This window comes from Physella acuta, unplaced genomic scaffold (assembly GCF_028476545.2).
Source record: "Physella acuta isolate Inbredline_101_S28 unplaced genomic scaffold, ASM2847654v3 ptg000065l, whole genome shotgun sequence".
Taxonomy (NCBI): domain Eukaryota; kingdom Metazoa; phylum Mollusca; class Gastropoda; family Physidae; genus Physella; species Physella acuta.
In genome coordinates this window covers 241,648-260,930 of record NW_026731585.1, presented here as the reverse complement: position 1 = coordinate 260,930, position 19,283 = coordinate 241,648, and the positions used below count along the sequence as shown (strand labels likewise).

At 38.7% G+C, this 19,283-nt stretch overlaps 1 protein-coding gene across 1 annotated transcript; it reads left to right on the top strand.

The window, feature by feature from the left end:
• The first annotated feature begins 717 nt into the window (after positions 1 to 717).
• LOC131951492 (uncharacterized) lies at positions 718 to 6,523 on the top strand. Its single transcript, XM_059313900.1, has 3 exons — positions 718 to 773; positions 1,494 to 2,111; positions 4,286 to 6,523. Exons 2-3 carry the CDS (start codon positions 1,960 to 1,962, stop codon positions 6,447 to 6,449), a joined length of 2,316 nt encoding a protein of 771 aa, XP_059169883.1. The 5' UTR covers positions 718 to 773; positions 1,494 to 1,959; the 3' UTR covers positions 6,450 to 6,523.
• Positions 6,524 to 19,283: the final 12,760 nt, after the last annotated feature.

Genomic DNA, 19,283 nt, shown 5'->3' with positions numbered 1-19,283 from the left:
AATACATTCTTGTACCAAATGAATGTACGTCACATAAAGCATATGCATTTTTTACACATCCCACCCACCTCACCCCACACCATACCTCACCCCTACCATACATCACATCCCACCATACCTCATCCCCACCCACCTCACCCCACACCATACCTCACCCCTACCATACCCCACACCCACCATACCCCACACCCACCATACCCCACACCCACCATACCCCACACCCACCATACCCCACACCCACCATACCCCACACCCACCATACCCCACACCCACCATACCCCACACCCACCATACCCCACACCCACCATACCCCACACCAACCATTCTTTACCCCACCGTACCGCCACCCACACCTAACGTCAACCAACCAACAGCAAACAACCAAACACTCAACCAAGTTTTAAACGCCCCAATATCAAGTTGAAATGATGAGTCACCCAGTCCACATTGACTTCACTTCCTGCACGTAGAGATTCGTTTCCTTCATCCTTTCGTCTGAACCTTGAACCCTGAACCCTTCGATCTGGTAATAGCCAGCTGATTTCATAAACATTGGTTGTTCTAATTTTAGCTTTCTGCTGACTTCCGCAGACAATCCTCAAAAATAATGTGTTAACCCTTCACAAGCTGGTTGAAGGTATTGAGTTAACCATATACAATCTGGTTAACAACAATCCTGTGTGTTAACCCTTTACAATCTGGTTGAAGAAATGGAGTACAAGACGTCAACTCGAAGATGACATCTTTACTGCAGTTAAGAGAATAGGTCTATGGTAATTAACTTCTAGTTTCCTATGTACTAATTTAAAAAAAACTAATTTTTAATATCGATGTGAAAATTATTTCAACATAAAGCTATTTTTAAAATCAGGTTTTTCTAATTTTGAAAGTACAAAATATCACCTTTCAGTACTAGCGATCATATGAGCAGATTAGGCGTTTTGTTTTTGTTTATTGTTTTTTATTGTTTATTGTTTTTTTGATGACATACAATTTACCCAACTCAAGTCAAGTACCCATCATAGCTGGGTGAACTCATAGATGTCCTACAGGCTTAAATCCACGAAATTTATATCCAACGATTACATTGAATTTTCACAATCAGATTGTTCATCTGATGTTTTAAATCTCAGAAGCCTAATTATATTTTTAGTGACTTAATTATACGAAACTGATTACTAATTAGAATAGTTGATAAACGTAAAAGATACACGTTTTAAGATGTAGATAAGAAAAAATAGGCGAAGTAGAGTCAGTGTGTTTCCATTGTCACGGCATACGAATTGACGGTGTATCCAAAGTCTTTCTCTGCAGTCTGTGTTGAATACATAAATACACATTTGTGCTAGGTGTAATGACTGACCTTAGGTAACACTCGACTGTCGAATTTGTATGCCTAGCTAACACAAGGGCGATCTACGCTAGTTATCACCTCCTTAATTCACTTGCGTCAGGTCTTAAAGTACAAAATATTTTAATCTTCGACTTTTCAGATCAGTCACTGAACTCAGGAACGTGAACTCTGGTTGCTAAAGAACAACTCAGGAACGTGAACTCTGGTTGCTAAAGAACAACTCAGGAACGTGAACTCTGGTTGCTAAAGAACAACCCAGGAACGTGAACTCTGGTTGCTAAAGAACAACTCAGGAACGTGAACTCTGGTTGCTAAAGAACAACTCAGGAGCGTGAACTCTGGTTGCTAAAGAACAACTCAGGAACGTGAACTCTGGTTGCTAAAGAACAACTCAGGAACGTGAACTCTGGTTGCTAAAGAACAACTCAGGAACGTGAACTCTGGTTGCTAAAGAACAACTCAGGAACGTGAACTCTGGTTGCTAAAGAACAACTCAGGAACGTGAACTCTGGTTGCTAAAAAACAACTCAGGAACGTGAACTCTGGTTGCTAAAGAACAACTCAGGAACGTGAACTCTGGTTGCTACAGTAATTGCTTGCCCACAATGAACACACGAGTTATTGTCCTTGTCCTCCTAAAGATCCTCCACCACATCTGTGTGTGTCGGGGGCAGACAATCTGCCCAGTAGCGGAGGAAGGACAACCTTACACGCTGAATTGTGTAGGCTCGCTGAGGAAAGCAGGTGTTCCTGAAAGGTAGGCTGTGGGTTCTTTCTTCTTCTTCGTTCTTAATTTTGTATATGGTGGAGGATTCAGACAACAAGTCCAACTTCGTGGACAAACCGGACTGTGGTCTCCAGTTTGTCAGGTGCCCCATATAATTTTTCCCTGAGTGGGGTGGGCTGGGGCCAGTGTCTGTCTCGTGCCTGGCTATACAAAGTGCATTCCTGGAGTACGTGCTCCGTGTTTTCCGGGGCCTTGCCACAAGGGCACATCCCGCTACACCCAACCTTCAGTTTTCTGTGCATGTGTTGATTTAGTCTGTTGTGGCCTGTTCTAAGTCGAAAGATAATGTATTGTTGTTTTCGTGTTAAATTATAATAGCCGTCGTCTTTAATGTAGTGAGGGTGTGTGACAGACCACATTTGCGGTTTTTTTTTTATAATTCTTTTTATTTCTTTTGGGTGTAGCGAAATTTCCGGTTGTGGTTTCTTTCCCCCAATTTTTGCCAGCTGGTCTGCGATCTCGTTACCCTGGATCTGGCAGTGGCCCGGGATCCACTGCAGCACAATTCTGCTGCAGGTATTTTTTAGCCTCTCTAGTGCTGTCATACGTGTTTGAATATAGGACTCTGGATTTTGTAGGGATTGCAGGACTGATTTGGCATCTGTAAGAAATACAATCTGACTATTCGGTGATTCAGGGTGTTCTGACAGGAGGTTTGCTGCGTGTTCTAAAGCTTCTTTTTCTGCCCTAAAATTGTCGGATAGGCTGCCTGTGGCTATTGCCTTTTCCAGGCTTTCTCCGCTTGGCCATTCAATAAGGATGCCAGCCCCGCCATTTTTTGTGGCATCTTCAGCTGAGCCATCTGTGAAAACTCTAATCCAGGTATTGCTGGGGTACTGATCCTTAATGTGTTTATTTGTTATTTTCTTAAGTTCTTCTAGATCATAGTCAGATTTTTTTCCTATGGTGTCTATTGAGTCAATAATGGTTAAGTGACAGTGGAGATCCAAGGCGGGGAGAGGTTTTGAGTTTTTATTGCTTCAGGAATGATATTTTCGATTTCATATTTCTTTTTCAGATTCTTTGCTTCTTTGATGAAACTTGTTCTTTGTAGTCTGGTTGATGGACTGGGTTTCTGGAGTTTTTTTTTAGGTTATGGTTTTCCAGTGCCTCTAGCTTTGTGTATTGAGTGAGGATTTTTTATTCTCTTCTTTCTTCTATTGAGCTAAGAGCGGCTATTTCCTCCATAGCTTTTATGGGTGTTGTTTTCATGGCTCCTGTCATTATTCTCAAACCAATGTTCTGAACTTTGTCAATTTTGCTAATATTTGTTTTTGCTGCTGAGCCCCAAGCCGAAGCACCATATTCTAACGTAGGTCTCACATAGCTGGTGTAGGTTTTTTTCAGGATGTGGTGATTTGCTCCCCAGTCTGTTCCTGCCAGTTTCCTCATTAGATTAAGTCTTTTGATCCCATTACTTTGTGTGTTTTCTATTTGTTTTCTCCAGGTAAGTCGAGTGTCAAAAGTGACTCCTAGGTATTTGGGGTGGTCATTTTTTTCTAGCTCTTGGTTTTCTAGGGTAAGTTTCATTTTTTGATGTTTAGTTGATAAGGTGAAGATTGAATAAGTTGTTTTCTTGGTATTGATGGATAAGCCCCAGTTTTTGGTCCATTTGCCGAGCTTGTCAAGTGTTTCTTGAAGACGAAATTTTGAGGTACCAATATATTCCTCTGTGCTGATTAGTGAAAGGTCGTCTGCAAACATGCTTCTTTTTACTCTCCTTGGGATGTTTTCATTTAAGTCATGTGGGTTGTATTTAAAGTTTTCTGAAAGGTAGGATGTTGGTTGTATTTAAAGTTTTCTGAAAGGTAGGATGTTGGTTGTATTTAAAGTTTTCTGAAAGGTAGGATGTTGGTTGTATTTAGTGTAAAACAAAGTATTCTGAAAGTAGGCTGTTGGTAGTCGTCTAAGTTGGTATATCAGTCCTTCATTATAAGCTAGAGTGATAAATCTAATGTTTATAATAAGTATAACCCTTCTTTGTAACTGTACCCAAATATGCAATAAATACATATGACATACATGCCGACCGAGTAATCAATCACTTGATGTAAATAGTTAGACCTGCACCTACATTATAGTACGTGATCTAAGCGTTACATTTGTATTTATATTTAATGATTTTATTTTTACTCCTCGATTAGTTTCATTCGATGGAAAGTAAAAACAAACAATCAAGATTTTACCATCACGACATGTAAAGCTGATGTGAAGACGTGTGAAACCAATGACAAAAAAACCTATTCGGCCAGCAACAACATCGACACCCTAAACTACAACAGCACTCTGAGAACACTTAATGTCACTCGGGAGATGAACGACGCCATATTTGAATGTGAGCTGTGGGACTTGAGAGATAACTCCCACGTGTTTTTGTCCTGCCGAATGGCTGTGTATAAAAAGGGAGATAACACACGATGCGATGTTACATCCCTTGATGATGGAAATCTTTTATTATGGTGTAACATTACAAACGTCTACCCAAATGTTACATGCTTTTATGAAGAAACGGTCGCCGAGAATTATGTTGGTGATGGAGAGATGAGTTGCAAAACAAGACGCGGTAATGGATTATTGAACGCATATTGTCAGCAGATTATCCGACCCCGGGTGATCGGTGAGCACTCCTTCAAGTTCAAGGTCGTACCAGGCTACGCTGCTAAGAATGTTAACGACACAGCTGTAATATTTACCCGTAAAGTTTATGTTACGCGCATACCGCAGGTAACCATAGAACAACCACTGATAGGTAATATCTGCCCTGGTAATCTCACCCCGATTACACTTACATGTAAGGCGAATTTGGTAAACAGTGCGGCTACTGTTTTCGAACTCATCGTAGACGGAGTAGAAACTCCGAGCCAGAGAATGAGCAGAACTTTGGACGAGAATCGTAAACTGTTGGAGGTCACTGCGAATTTCTCGCTGCTAGTCGACACAACCTACGCCGGGAAATCAGCCACCTGCTCCGTCAGGTACAGCGACTCGGCCCTCGGGGAGAACGTCATCCGCGGCACCAAGGTGCTGGACTTAAACTGGCCACCGGGTGTCGCACCTGAAACATACATCAACGGCGCGCGCGTCACCGGAAGCTACGTCACGAAAGGTGAAAATTTGACCGCGCAGTGTACCGTGGCGGGCGGTCACCCCTTTGTATCCTACACCAACCTGTCGTGTACGGGCCCTAACTACACCTACACAGTTGGGGATTTTACGAACTCTGTGACTCTCAACATCCCAGGCGGGGCAACTCTGAAAAAACTCGCCATGACCTGCGAATGTTACGCGAATCACGTGACCAACTGTTACAGATTAAAAAGGATTTTTAAAATTGTGGATCGGGTCGAGGGCACACAGGACGGGTGGGTGGAAGCCAACACGTTGACCACATTAAGTTACGTCATAATAGGCTCAGTTCTGTTAATCTTGGCCCCCTTCATCATCGCCATTTGTATCTTCGTGTGTCGACATAACAAAGCCCTGTACGGCCTTTACCTGTCTAAACGTGGCGCCCACAGATACAGACTCCACCGTTCTCGCTCCACCACTAAAACTCCACCGGGCCTGCCGCCCCCTCGCATTCCGCCCCGACCCAAACCCGCGGCGGACGGGGACAACCTGCCCCGCCCCCACCCCGGGAGTCACTCAAGCGTGACGAGCGACGACGACTCGGGCGAGTGGACGGAAGACGAGATCAGCATCTCGGAACCTTTCAACCAATCCTCCCGCGTCTTGTTCAGCCTCAGCTCGGCCGCGGCAGAGAACAACGACTACGGCAACAACAACAACAACAACATCGACTACAACAACGACTACCTGGAACCCCTCACCGCCCACCCACCCCCTCTCCCCCCGCGGAAAACGGAACCGAGTCCCCGATTCCGTCCCCACGACCCCACGCATGTCGACCAGGATACCTACCAACAAGACTTCCTGATGACGTCATTATCCGACTCGCCCCCTCCCCTCCCCTACAGACCCCCAGATCTGACGTCATTGTCTGACTGCCCCCCTCCCCTCCCCTACCGACCCCCAGACCTGGTGTCCATGAGGTCCAACCCAAGCAGTAACTTCAGCAGAGTTAACGCCCCTGATTCCTCAGACGGCACCCCCGGGCACGAGAGCGGGCACAGCGAGAGCGATGCCTCTGACGGTGATGTACACAGGGGGCATAATGCCCAGACGCTGCAGAGTAGGGACGTCCACAGAGGGCACAATGCCCAGGCATCACAAGGCAGTCAGCAGCAGCTAAAGAACGTGCAGGACAGAGACGATAGCGACACTGTGCTAGAGATGGTGTCACACTGACAATGACACGTGTGTAGATGGCAACGATACTCTACTAGAGATGGTGTCACACTGACAATGACACGTGTGTAGATTGCAACGATACTCTGCTAGAGATGAAGTCACACTAACACTACGCTGACACTAACACTGACACGTGTGTTGATGTCTGCTCCCACTAAAATACTGACAACACACTCAAAAAGACACAACTTTAAAATAGCCATACCAACACACAGACCTACCAAACATTTGCCACAACAACCCACACAATTATCCAACTCTTACCAGGCCATACAACTCTCAAACCCGCACCAACCCGCACAAAAACCACACAATTGAGACAATCTTGGTACAACTTACACTCCATTATCAAAATGTTACACCATTCAAGAAGAAAAATATCTAGAAACATTGTTTCTAAAGAGAGCTATGTCACAATGTGTTCACTGATAATATCCATAATTTATACTGTCATTGTCTACTTGATATACGATGACAGAATTTATATTTTAGAATTAATTTGGATAAGCAATAACGTCCCTTGGATGGATTGTTATTTAGCTTATTATGTCGTCTATTTTGGAAAATTGCCTGACTTAAAAAGTAACATGCTAAAACCCTATTGTTTCCAGAAAGATGACAATTTCAATATATTTGTTCAGACAGAAAACTTTAAATGTATACACTTAACACCACTGTGGTAAATAACCAATACCGAAGCCTAACCATAATAAAAATGTTTGAATAAAGGGGCCGCCTGATATAAGCTCTATAAACATATACAAGTTGAAAACAATTATAATAGCTATTGCAAAAACATTATGTTAAACAATGTGTTAGGGGTCGGCGTGGTCGAGTCGGTAAAGCTCATGGTTGCTAAACCGAAAAGTCTCGAGTTCAAACCCTCGGGCAGATGAGGCTCGTTAGCTACAGCAACTCTTCTATGAGAGACAACTGCTGCTTTGTAGTTTGTTCTTGGTTGACCAAAGGCTATGGAAGCAAATCGAAAAAGTAAAGCAGACTGAAATCGGAGTCAATGGCCTCAATGGCGCATAACCAGTTGACACGTAACGCTTAATTGTGTTGGAGGCGTGGTCGAGTCGGCAAAAGCTCATGGTTGATAAATTCGTAAAACGTCTCGAGTTCAACCCGCTGGCAGATAAAGCTCGATCCCTTCCAACACTAAAAATTAAGAACGAAGAAGAAGAAGAAGAAACAGTGTGTTGCTAAATGTACTTACAGCTTGTCAATTACCCATTACTTGCCTTTTTTTAATTGAAAACTCCGCCAAACGTTTCCTAGCTGGATTTTATTATACACAATTTGTCCGGTGTCAATAGAATTTTTTCCACGGTGTAGCTAGAATAAGTTATGGTTTTACGTACTGTATCGCGTGTTTTTATCAAATCATGAACGCATATTTCTGTATAATAAATCGTCACAAGTAGGTCTACTCTTTTGCCACATCGTTACAAGAAAGCATATTTTTGTGCTTATTTTTTTGTGTGTCCTAAACAAGTCCCATGAGCAGCACAGGACTGTGATGGTATACTTTTGGTGTTGTGTTACTAGATTTAACACGAACATTGCATTTGTCCAGGATAGTCCCATGATCAGCACAGGGCTGTGATGGTATAAATTTTGTCTTGTATCAATAGATTTAACACGAACATTGGCTTTGTGGAGGATTAGACCTGAAGTTGGGTCTGGCCTATAGTTAACACGGTGTGTACAGCTTTATAGGTAGGGTTCACGGTGTCTACAGCTTTATGGGTAGGGTTCACGGTGTGTACAGCTTTATAGGTAGGGTTCACGGTGTCTACAGCTTTATGGGTAGGGTTCACGGTGTGTACAGCTTTATAGGTAGGGTTCACGGTGTCTACAGCTTTATGGGTAGGGTTCACGGTGTGTACAGCTTTATAGGTAGGGTTCACGGTGTGTACAGCTTTATGGGTAGGGCTCGGGTAACAAATCTACCTAAACAAATGTACCAGTGTTCTTTAATAGACCAGTTTGTATTGGAATTATCGTTTATGTTTTGTGATCACGGCATATAAAGGAATAGTGTGGTCAGCATTATACTTAGTCACTTTTACTTTCCTTAACGTAAGTCAGGTACTCATAGTGGCTGGGTTGACTCATGGACGTCTTAGAGACTCCAGCCAGGGATCCGAACCCGAGACTTTCAGGTTATCATCCGTGTGCTCTATCCACCCCACCACATTGTTGTAAATATCAAAATGTTGACATGCATTGGTCTTCCGTTTTAAGAAGATGATTTCCTGGATAAATGTTTATGAAATGTTTATTTTTACTTCAATTTAACTTTACATGTTTTAAAAATAAAACTTTTATGAAAGAATCTAAACATTGCTTCTGAATTAGATTCTTTTCAACTTAACGTTTGTACAAGTCAAATTAAAATACATTTTGTATCGTATCTTAAATCCTAAACGCAGATAAAGTAGAGTTCATCTGTTTCTATAACCTCGGCACATGAAGAAATTGTTTGGTTAGCTCTATACAAGCCGCCTCTACCAGACTAGATTTGATTCTATATCCTCGGCACATGAAGGGATTCAGTGGTTAGTGCTATACAAGCCGCCTCTACCAACCTAGATTTGAACCGAGTGCCCAGCTTACTCGTGTACTCTAACACTCGACCACATCACTCTGTGCGACATTGGATTTGCGTGACTTGAACTAGAAACTGTCGCAACACACATTACTACTTGACGCAGCTGATGCAACTACTTAAAAAAACTATAAACAAAAGCATGGATCATATTATGTATTGAAACCATCAGTAAATATAAGTAGTGCAAAATGTGTGGTAAAATACCCCCCCCCCCCCGATTGCCTGTTACTTTGTTAGAGGACGTCGAGTTAACCATCTGTTTACCACCATCTGTTTACCACCATCTGTTTACCACCATCTGTTTACCACCATCTGTTTACCACCATCTGTTTACCACCATCTGTTTACCACCATCTGTTTACCACCATCTGTTTACCACCATCTGTTTACCACCATCTGTTTACCACCATCTGTTTACCACCATCTGTTTACCACCATCTGTTTACCACCATCTGTTTACCACCATCTGTTTACCACCATCTGTTTACCACCATCTGTTTACCACCATCTGTTTACCACCATCTGTTTACCACCATCTGTTTACCACCATCTGTTTACCACCATCTGTTTACCACCATCTGTTTACCACCATCTGTTTACCACCATCTGTTTACCACCATCTGTTTACCACCATCTGTTTACCACCATCTGTTTACCACCATCTGTTTACCACCATCTGTTTACCACCATCTGTTTACCACCATCTGTTTACCACCATCTGTTTACCACCATCTGTTTACCACCATCTGTTTACCACCATCTGTTTACCACCATCTGTTTACCACCCTTTGTTTACCACCATCTGTTTACCACCATCTGTTTACCACCATCTGTTTACCACCACTGACCACATGTGCAGACGTACACCACTGCTTGTTCAGTGGTTGGCGTAGTTTGCGTCTAGATGTAGAAGCAGAACTTACAAGACAGGTACTGCTGAGCGAAAGAAAGAAAGTTGTTATACAAATCAAGAAAATATAAAGTGTGGGCGTTGCAATATCTGCACCTTGTACAAGGGACTGGAACAGATCTTGAAGCTGGTATTTTGTATTACAGTGATGATAGCGTTCAAACATCAGATCAAAACCTTGAACCATCAAATCAAAACATTGAACCATCAGATCAAAACATTGAACCATCAGATGAAAACATTGAACCATCAGATGAAAACATTGAACCATCAGATGGAAACATTGAACCATCAGATGGAAACATTGAACCATCAGATGAAAACATTGAACCATCAGATGGAAACATTGAACCATCAGATGGAAACATTGAACCATCAGACCAAAACATTGAACCATCAGACCATCAGTGCAATATCTGCACCTTGTACAAGGGACTGGAACAGATCTTGAAGCTGGTATTTTGTATTACAGTGATGATAGCGTTCAAACATCAGATCAAAACCTTGAACCATCAAATCAAAACATTGAACCATCAGATCAAAACATTGAACCATCAGATCAAAACATTGAACCATCAGATGAAAACATTGAACCATCAGATGAAAACATTGAACCATCAGATGGAAACATTGAACCATCAGATGGAAACATTGAACCATCAGACCAAAACATTGAACCATCAGACCAAAACATTGAACCATCAGGTCAAAACATTGAACCATCAGACCAAAACATTGAACCATCAGACCAAAACATTGAACCATCAGACCAAAACATTGAACCATCAGATCAAAATATTGAACCATCAGGTCAAAACATTGAACCATCAGACCAAAACATTGAACCATCAAATCAAAATATTTAACCATCAGATCAAAATATTGAACCATCAGATCAAAATATTGAACCATCAGATCAAAACATTCAACCATCAGATCAAAATATTGAACCATCAGATCAAAACATTCAACCATCAGATCAAAATATTGAACCATCAGATCAAAATATTGAACCATCAGATCAAAATATTTAACCATCAGATCAAAACATTGAACCATCAGATCAAAATATTGAACCATCAGATCAAAACATTAAACCATCAGATCAAAATATTGAACCATCAGATCAAAACATTGAACCATCAGATCAAAACATTAAACCATCAGGTCAAAACATTGAACCATCAGATCAAAACATTGAACCATCAGATCAAAACATTAAACCATCAGATCAAAACATTAAACCATCAGATCAAAACATTGAACCATCAGATCAAAATATTGAACCATCAGATCAAAATATTGAACCATCAGATGGAAACAGTGAACCATCAGATCAAACCTTGAACCATCAGACCAAAACATTGAACCATCAGATCAAAATATTTAACCATCAGATCAAAACATTGAACCATCAGATCAAAATATTGAACCATCAGATCAAAACATTAAACCATCAGATCAAAATATTGAACCATCAGATCAAAACATTGAACCATCAGATCAAAACATTGAACCATCAGATCAAAACATTGAACCATCAGATCAAAACATTAAACCATCAGATCAAAACATTAAACCATCAGATCAAAACATTGAACCATCAGATCAAAATATTGAACCATCAGATCAAAATATTGAACCATCAGATCAAAACATTAAACCATCAGATCAACACATCGAACCATCAGATCAAAGCATTGAACCATCAGATCAAACATTGAACCATCAGATCAAAATATTGAACCATCAGATCAAACCTTGAACCATCAGACCAAAACATTGAACCATCAGATTAAAACATTGAACCATCAGATCAAAACATTGAACCATCAGATCAAAATATTGAACTATCAGATCAAAGGGTTGAACCATCACATCAAAACATTGAACCATCAGATAAAAACATTGAACCATCAGATCAAAACATTGAACCATCAGATCAAAACATTGAACCATCAGATGGAAACATTGAACCATCAGATCAAAATATTGAACCATCAGATAAAAACATTGAACCATCAGATCAAAACATTGAACCATCAAATCAAAATATTTAACCATCAGATCAAAATATTGAACCATCAGATCAAAATATTGAACCATCAGATCAAAACATTCAACCATCAGATCAAAATATTGAACCATCAGATCAAAACATTCAACCATCAGATCAAAATATTGAACCATCAGATCAAAATATTGAACCATCAGATCAAAATATTTAACCATCAGATCAAAACATTGAACCATCAGATCAAAATATTGAACCATCAGATCAAAACATTAAACCATCAGATCAAAATATTGAACCATCAGATCAAAACATTGAACCATCAGATCAAAACATTAAACCATCAGGTCAAAACATTGAACCATCAGATCAAAACATTGAACCATCAGATCAAAACATTAAACCATCAGATCAAAACATTAAACCATCAGATCAAAACATTGAACCATCAGATCAAAATATTGAACCATCAGATCAAAATATTGAACCATCAGATGGAAACAGTGAACCATCAGATCAAACCTTGAACCATCAGACCAAAACATTGAACCATCAGATCAAAATATTTAACCATCAGATCAAAACATTGAACCATCAGATCAAAGCATTGAACCATCAGATCAAACATTGAACCATCAGATCAAAATATTGAACCATCAGATCAAACCTTGAACCATCAGACCAAAACATTGAACCATCAGATTAAAACATTGAACCATCAGATCAAAACATTGAACCATCAGATCAAAATATTGAACTATCAGATCAAAGGGTTGAACCATCACATCAAAACATTGAACCATCAGATAAAAACATTGAACCATCAGATCAAAACATTGAACCATCAGATCAAAACATTGAACCATCAGATGGAAACATTGAACCATCAGATCAAAATATTGAACCATCAGATAAAAACATTGAACCATCAGATCAAAACATTGAACCATCAAATCAAAATATTTAACCATCAGATCAAAATATTGAACCATCAGATCAAAATATTGAACCATCAGATCAAAACATTCAACCATCAGATCAAAATATTGAACCATCAGATCAAAACATTCAACCATCAGATCAAAATATTGAACCATCAGATCAAAATATTGAACCATCAGATCAAAATATTTAACCATCAGATCAAAACATTGAACCATCAGATCAAAATATTGAACCATCAGATCAAAACATTAAACCATCAGATCAAAATATTGAACCATCAGATCAAAACATTGAACCATCAGATCAAAACATTAAACCATCAGGTCAAAACATTGAACCATCAGATCAAAACATTGAACCATCAGATCAAAACATTAAACCATCAGATCAAAACATTAAACCATCAGATCAAAACATTGAACCATCAGATCAAAATATTGAACCATCAGATCAAAATATTGAACCATCAGATGGAAACAGTGAACCATCAGATCAAACCTTGAACCATCAGACCAAAACATTGAACCATCAGATCAAAATATTTAACCATCAGATCAAAACATTGAACCATCAGATCAAAATATTGAACCATCAGATCAAAACATTAAACCATCAGATCAAAATATTGAACCATCAGATCAAAACATTGAACCATCAGATCAAAACATTGAACCATCAGATCAAAACATTGAACCATCAGATCAAAACATTAAACCATCAGATCAAAACATTAAACCATCAGATCAAAACATTGAACCATCAGATCAAAACATTGAACCATCAGACCAAAACATTGAACCATCAGATCAAAGTATTGAACCATCAGATCAAAACATTGAACCATCAGATCAAAACCTTGAACCATCAGATCAAAACATTGAACCATCAGATCAAAACATTAAACCATCACATCAAAATATTGAACCATCAGATCAAAATATTGAACTAACAGATCAAAACATTGAACCACCAGATCAAAACATTGAACCATCAGATCAAAATATTGTACCATCAGATCAAAATATTGAACCATCAGATCGAAACATTGAACCATCAGATCAAAATATTGAACCATCAGATCAAAACATTGAACTAGCTAATCAAAACATTAAACCATCAGATCCAAACATTAAACCATCAGATCAACACATTGAACCATCAGATCAAAACATTGAACCATCAGATCAAAACATTGAACCATCAGATCAAAACATTGAATCATCAGATCAAAACATCGCACCATCAGACCAAAACATTGGACATCCCAACCAAAACATCCAAGAAAAGGATGACATAATTAAGGAGATTTCTTGAATGTATTTTTTGTTATCAGTGGACGGTCTAGGGGCCTGTATGCGAACCCGTGTCTTACGAGTTAATAAACTAGCATTTCACCACTAGACAATTTATCCCCTGATAGCGGAGGTACTATGTATGTTTTAAAGGTAGGCCCTTTTAAAATAAACCGGGAGTGATCTCCCCTAAACTTCCTCGAATACTCTTACATAACACAATGAGGAATGGCACATCACGATATAGACATGATAATTTTAATCTTTTTTTAATTACTTAAACTTTTAAAATAGAATAGAATCTCGTAGGAAAAAGAATTGCGCACCAAGTGAACGCCTAACAATCTGTGTATGATAGTGCGGGATATTATTAGTACATTATAAATTCACATGCGTTTTTTGAGAAATCAGAAATAGCTTAAATTAATACTTCCGCTCAACGGAAATTACTCAAAATTTTACAGAAGGCAGAGAATTAAATATTTTACTTATATGTTAAATTTCAATTCTCTATCTGAAATAGTATATTTTCCGGTTATCGGACCTCTACTGGTGCATGATTGGACCTTTACTGATTAATGATTGGACCTCTTCTGGTGCATTATTAGACCTTTAGTGGTACATAATTGGACCTCTCCTTCTAATGATTGTACCTCTACTGGTGCATGATTGTACATCTACATGATAGGACATCTACTGGTTAATGATTGGACCTCTACTGGTACATGATGGGAACTCTACTGGTACATGATCAGGTACCAGCGAGGTGCACATCTTAAATAACTAGCTGAAACAAAACATATTTCACAGACAACTGAGTACAAGACAAACATAAGCTAAACACATTTCACGGAATACTGACTACAAGACAGAAAAAAAACAGAAAAGTTTGCAACAAAAAAGGTGTTTATTGTATTATTTGTTTCTCGTTCGTTTTAAAAAAAACGAAGACGCATATGATGTAGACACATATATGATGTGACGGTCCCGTGTTTCGAACTCGTGGAGTTTGAGATTATAAAGGCGGATTCTACCGCTAGACCATTTATCACCTGTCTAATTTGATACTATTTATATCTAAAACAAAGCCCCTTTGATTTAAAACTCAATTTTAAAACCATTCATATAGCGTCTAACTGTTTGTAGGCCTATGTATGCACACAAAAAATAAATAACATAAAAATTAATTTCCTAAGCTATTTAATAATGCATCACTATTAAAATAACTAACGAAAAACGTGTGTCGCAATAGTATGTTTGAATGACGTTATTATAATTTTGACCCACGCTTATTACTATGGCTACGGTATTTAAAGACGGAAGAAGTACGTTACGATATTTCTGATATCTCCACACAAAATAAAAACAACACAAGAAGGACAACATTTAGCAAAATTAGATAGAAGAAACAACGATGGGTTATCTCCCTTGATATAGCCTGTTAAAAATAGACACACACACAGATATAGTGTTGTGTTGACTTGCAGTCAAAGCAGATGGTAACCATGGTGATACTTCCTTAGTAATGGCTGCGGGGGTAGGGATATGCAGCTATAGCTAAATCTCTGACTGTAGCTGAAGCTAAAGTTGATGATATTTTCGCACAACATTGAACATCAGCGTTCAGTTAAGTCACACTACAGTTGTACACGAACTTCTCAAGTGTGTCTCTGACTTTAACATCTCTGAACGTGATGGTGACACGCTCACGCTATCGTCTGCTGCAAGCGGTCAGCATCACGTGATCGAGTTCTTGTTGTTAAATAGCAGGGGCAGACCAGGATGACGTCACTTGATGCCAGTGTCCAGTCTGGTCATATTTTAAACAGGGAGTTTGTCAGGGACGATCTCGGGTCTCGAGTACTGAATGCAGATAAAGCAAGAAAAATTAAAGTACAAAACAAGATAATGATTCAAACTTGTTGGTCTATTTTCCTCATCTCTCCTGTTGGACTATTAAAATATAAAATTAACTGGCAGCGAGAAAAAAAAACTGTGTGTGTTGAGTAATCCGCATCATTTACCTGAAGAAAACGTTTACGAACTCGTGCAATATAAGTTTACGAGCCGGCCCGCGGCATAACATACGCCGCTATTTAGTTGTTTCTAATTTTCAATAATTCATAATTTGTGAATTCGACAGTGCCAACGCTGACACTGAAAATATTTCTTTAAAACACTATAAGTAGCTCGTTAAGGACCATAACCCCCCCCCCCCCCCCTTCCTAAATTGATTATATTTATATTTATAACTAAGCCGCTTATCATTTTAATAAATTAAACATTTATATAACTCTAGAGCTTTATAAAACTTTTGTCTACGCATTGAAAAGAAGAATTTAAATTTGCTTTTTTTTTTAAATTCTAAATAATTTACCACTATTTAATTAGCTAAAATAAACTGGGAGTGATCTCACACAAACATTCTCGGATATTCTAATATACAACTACGAGGGATGGCAAATAAGGACAAAGACAATATTTGTAATCCATTTTTAATTACTTAAACTTTTTATAATAGAATGAAATCTCGTAAAAAAAAAGAATTACACACTAAGTGAACGCCTAATAAAATGTGCACAATAGTGCCGGATATTATTAGTACTTTATAAATTTACGTGCGTTTTTTTGATAAATCGGAAATAGCGTAAATTAGTACTTCCGCTAAACGGAAATTACTCAAAATTTGACAGAAGTTAGAGAATTAAATTTTTTTACTTTCATGTGAAATTTCATTTATCTATCTGAAATAGTACTTAAGTTGTAGGCTTTTGAAAAATTCAACGTAGAAAAAGTACCACTTCCGGTTAGCGGAAATTGCTCAAAAGTTGAAACGGATCTACGTTTTTGATAAAATACTTATATACGAAATTTCATCAACCTAGCTGTAACGGTACTCAATTTATTGTGTTTACACACAAACACACACACAGAGAGAGAGATAGAGAGAGAGAGACACACACAGACATACGGACAAGATTGCAAAATTATGTTTTTCCCTATCAGTGAGGTGTAAAACGCCGAGATTAGTATAAATCTCGATTTACTGAGTTTAGGGGAGATCACTCCCGGTTTATTTATAAAAGAATATTCGAGAAAGTTTATGGGAGATCGCTACCGATTTATTAAAGTGAGAGTTTGTGGTACATTTTATTTGAGATAGTAAAGAATTTACTCGTCTTTTTTTTGTTTTTTTTTTAAATTTTACTAATATTTACAAATGTTATGTTAATTCAACAATTATTCACTGTGCTAGATATGTTTTATGGAGAAATGATATAACGAAGTTTTTATTTTAAAATACAAATAATCTATTACGGTTATTTAATTTTTTTTATTATTCAAAAGATTTTGGGACCCAACATTGGGGTTGGGGGGGGGGGGGGGGGCAAAATTCATTAAATTTTCAAGCGGCTATCTTAGCACCAGAATCTGGTAATCAACTGTACAATTGCACAAACCGCATCTGCCTTTCCCTTTCAGCGGGCCTCTGACCCGGTACGTCCCCATTAGCATTATGTCGCCAACATTCCTACTAAAGAGCGCCTTTCACTAAGGATATGGTGGGCTATTAAATTCGGTGATTAGATTAAACCATGGACGTTACCGGCGCCCTGTAAATAGGTTACGATTGGACACCCCCAGTTTCCTAGCGGCTATCTATGGGCACTGTTCATTGGGCATCAATTTTCAAACAGCTGTAGAGGCTTCTGGCGCCCTAGTGGACGCGTGAGCTCCCCGGGCTTCTTTATAGGCACAATGGCTCATACATTCATTTAAAAGATCACTCTACGCCAAGGACACGGTGGGCCACTACATCTGATGTGTAAACCCAACCAGCGGTGGCAGCAGGCGCCCATCTGGGAGTGTAACTGGTGGCTCCCCACAGCGCCTGTTGGCGCTCTTTAAATCTGGCGGTCGCCGTGGAGTGTTGTTTTACCGCACGGGGAGGGTGATTAACGTACACAAAAGGTTTTCATACAGCACGTTAAGGAGTCCAACACTTTTTTTGCAGTCACTGCGAAACATTCTGCCAATCTCAACGCAAGAGAAAATAAACCGGGAGTGATCTCCCCTAAACTTTCTCGAATATTTTTATATAAAATAACAGGGGATGGGAACTCGGGCTATAGACATGATTTTTAATCCATTTTAAATACTTAAAGTTTTAAAAATAGAATAAAATCTCGAGACAAATTAATTGCACACCAAGTGAACGCGAAATAAAAAAGCGCATAATAGTGCGCAATATTATTAGTACTTTTAAAATTTACACTAGTTTTTTGAGGAATCGGAAGTAGCGTAAATTACTACTTCCGGTCAACGGAAATTACTCAAAATTTAACAAAAGGTAGAGAATTAGATATTTTACTTACATGTGAAATTTCATTTATCTATCTGAAATAGTACTCAAGTTATAGGCTTTTGAAAAATTCAAAGTAGAAAAAGTACCACTTCCGGTTATCGGAAATCGCTCAAAAGTTGATACGGATCTACGATTTTGATAAAATACTTATATATGAAATTTCATCAACCTAGCAGTAACGGTACTCAAGTTATCGTGTTTACACACGGACACACAGACAGACACACACACACACACACACACACACACACAGACATACGGACAAGATTGCAAAATTATGTTTTTCCGTATCAGTGAGGTGTAAAACGTCGAGATTTGTAAAAATCTCGATTTTTTTTTTGCACGATTACAATACTTTCTCTATACTACGTATATACGAGAAAGTAAAAAGCGGGACTGATCTTCCTTAAGCTTCCTCAAATATACTTCTATAACTACGGGGGAAGGCAACAATAATTTTAATCAGTTTTTAATTACTTAAGCTTTTTAAAAACTAAAATAGAATATGATATTTTTAAAAAAGAATTGCGCATCAATTGAACAGCAAACAATGAGAGTATAATAGTGCGGAATATTAGAAAATCATGAATTTATATGAGGTTTTTTTTTTGAGAAATCGGAAATAGCGTAAAGTACTACTTCCGGTACACGGAAATTATTCAAAATTTGATAGCAGGCATAGAAATT

Excerpts from the sequence above, each read along its gene's own strand:
- LOC131951492 (XM_059313900.1), top strand. The coding sequence starts at position 1,960 with ATGAACACACGAGTTATTGTCCTTGTCCTCCTAAAGATCCTCCACCAC. Across the intron at positions 2,112-4,285 it reads AAAGCAGGTGTTCCTGAAAG|TTTCATTCGATGGAAAGTAA; the intron begins GTAGGCTGTGGG and ends CTCCTCGATTAG.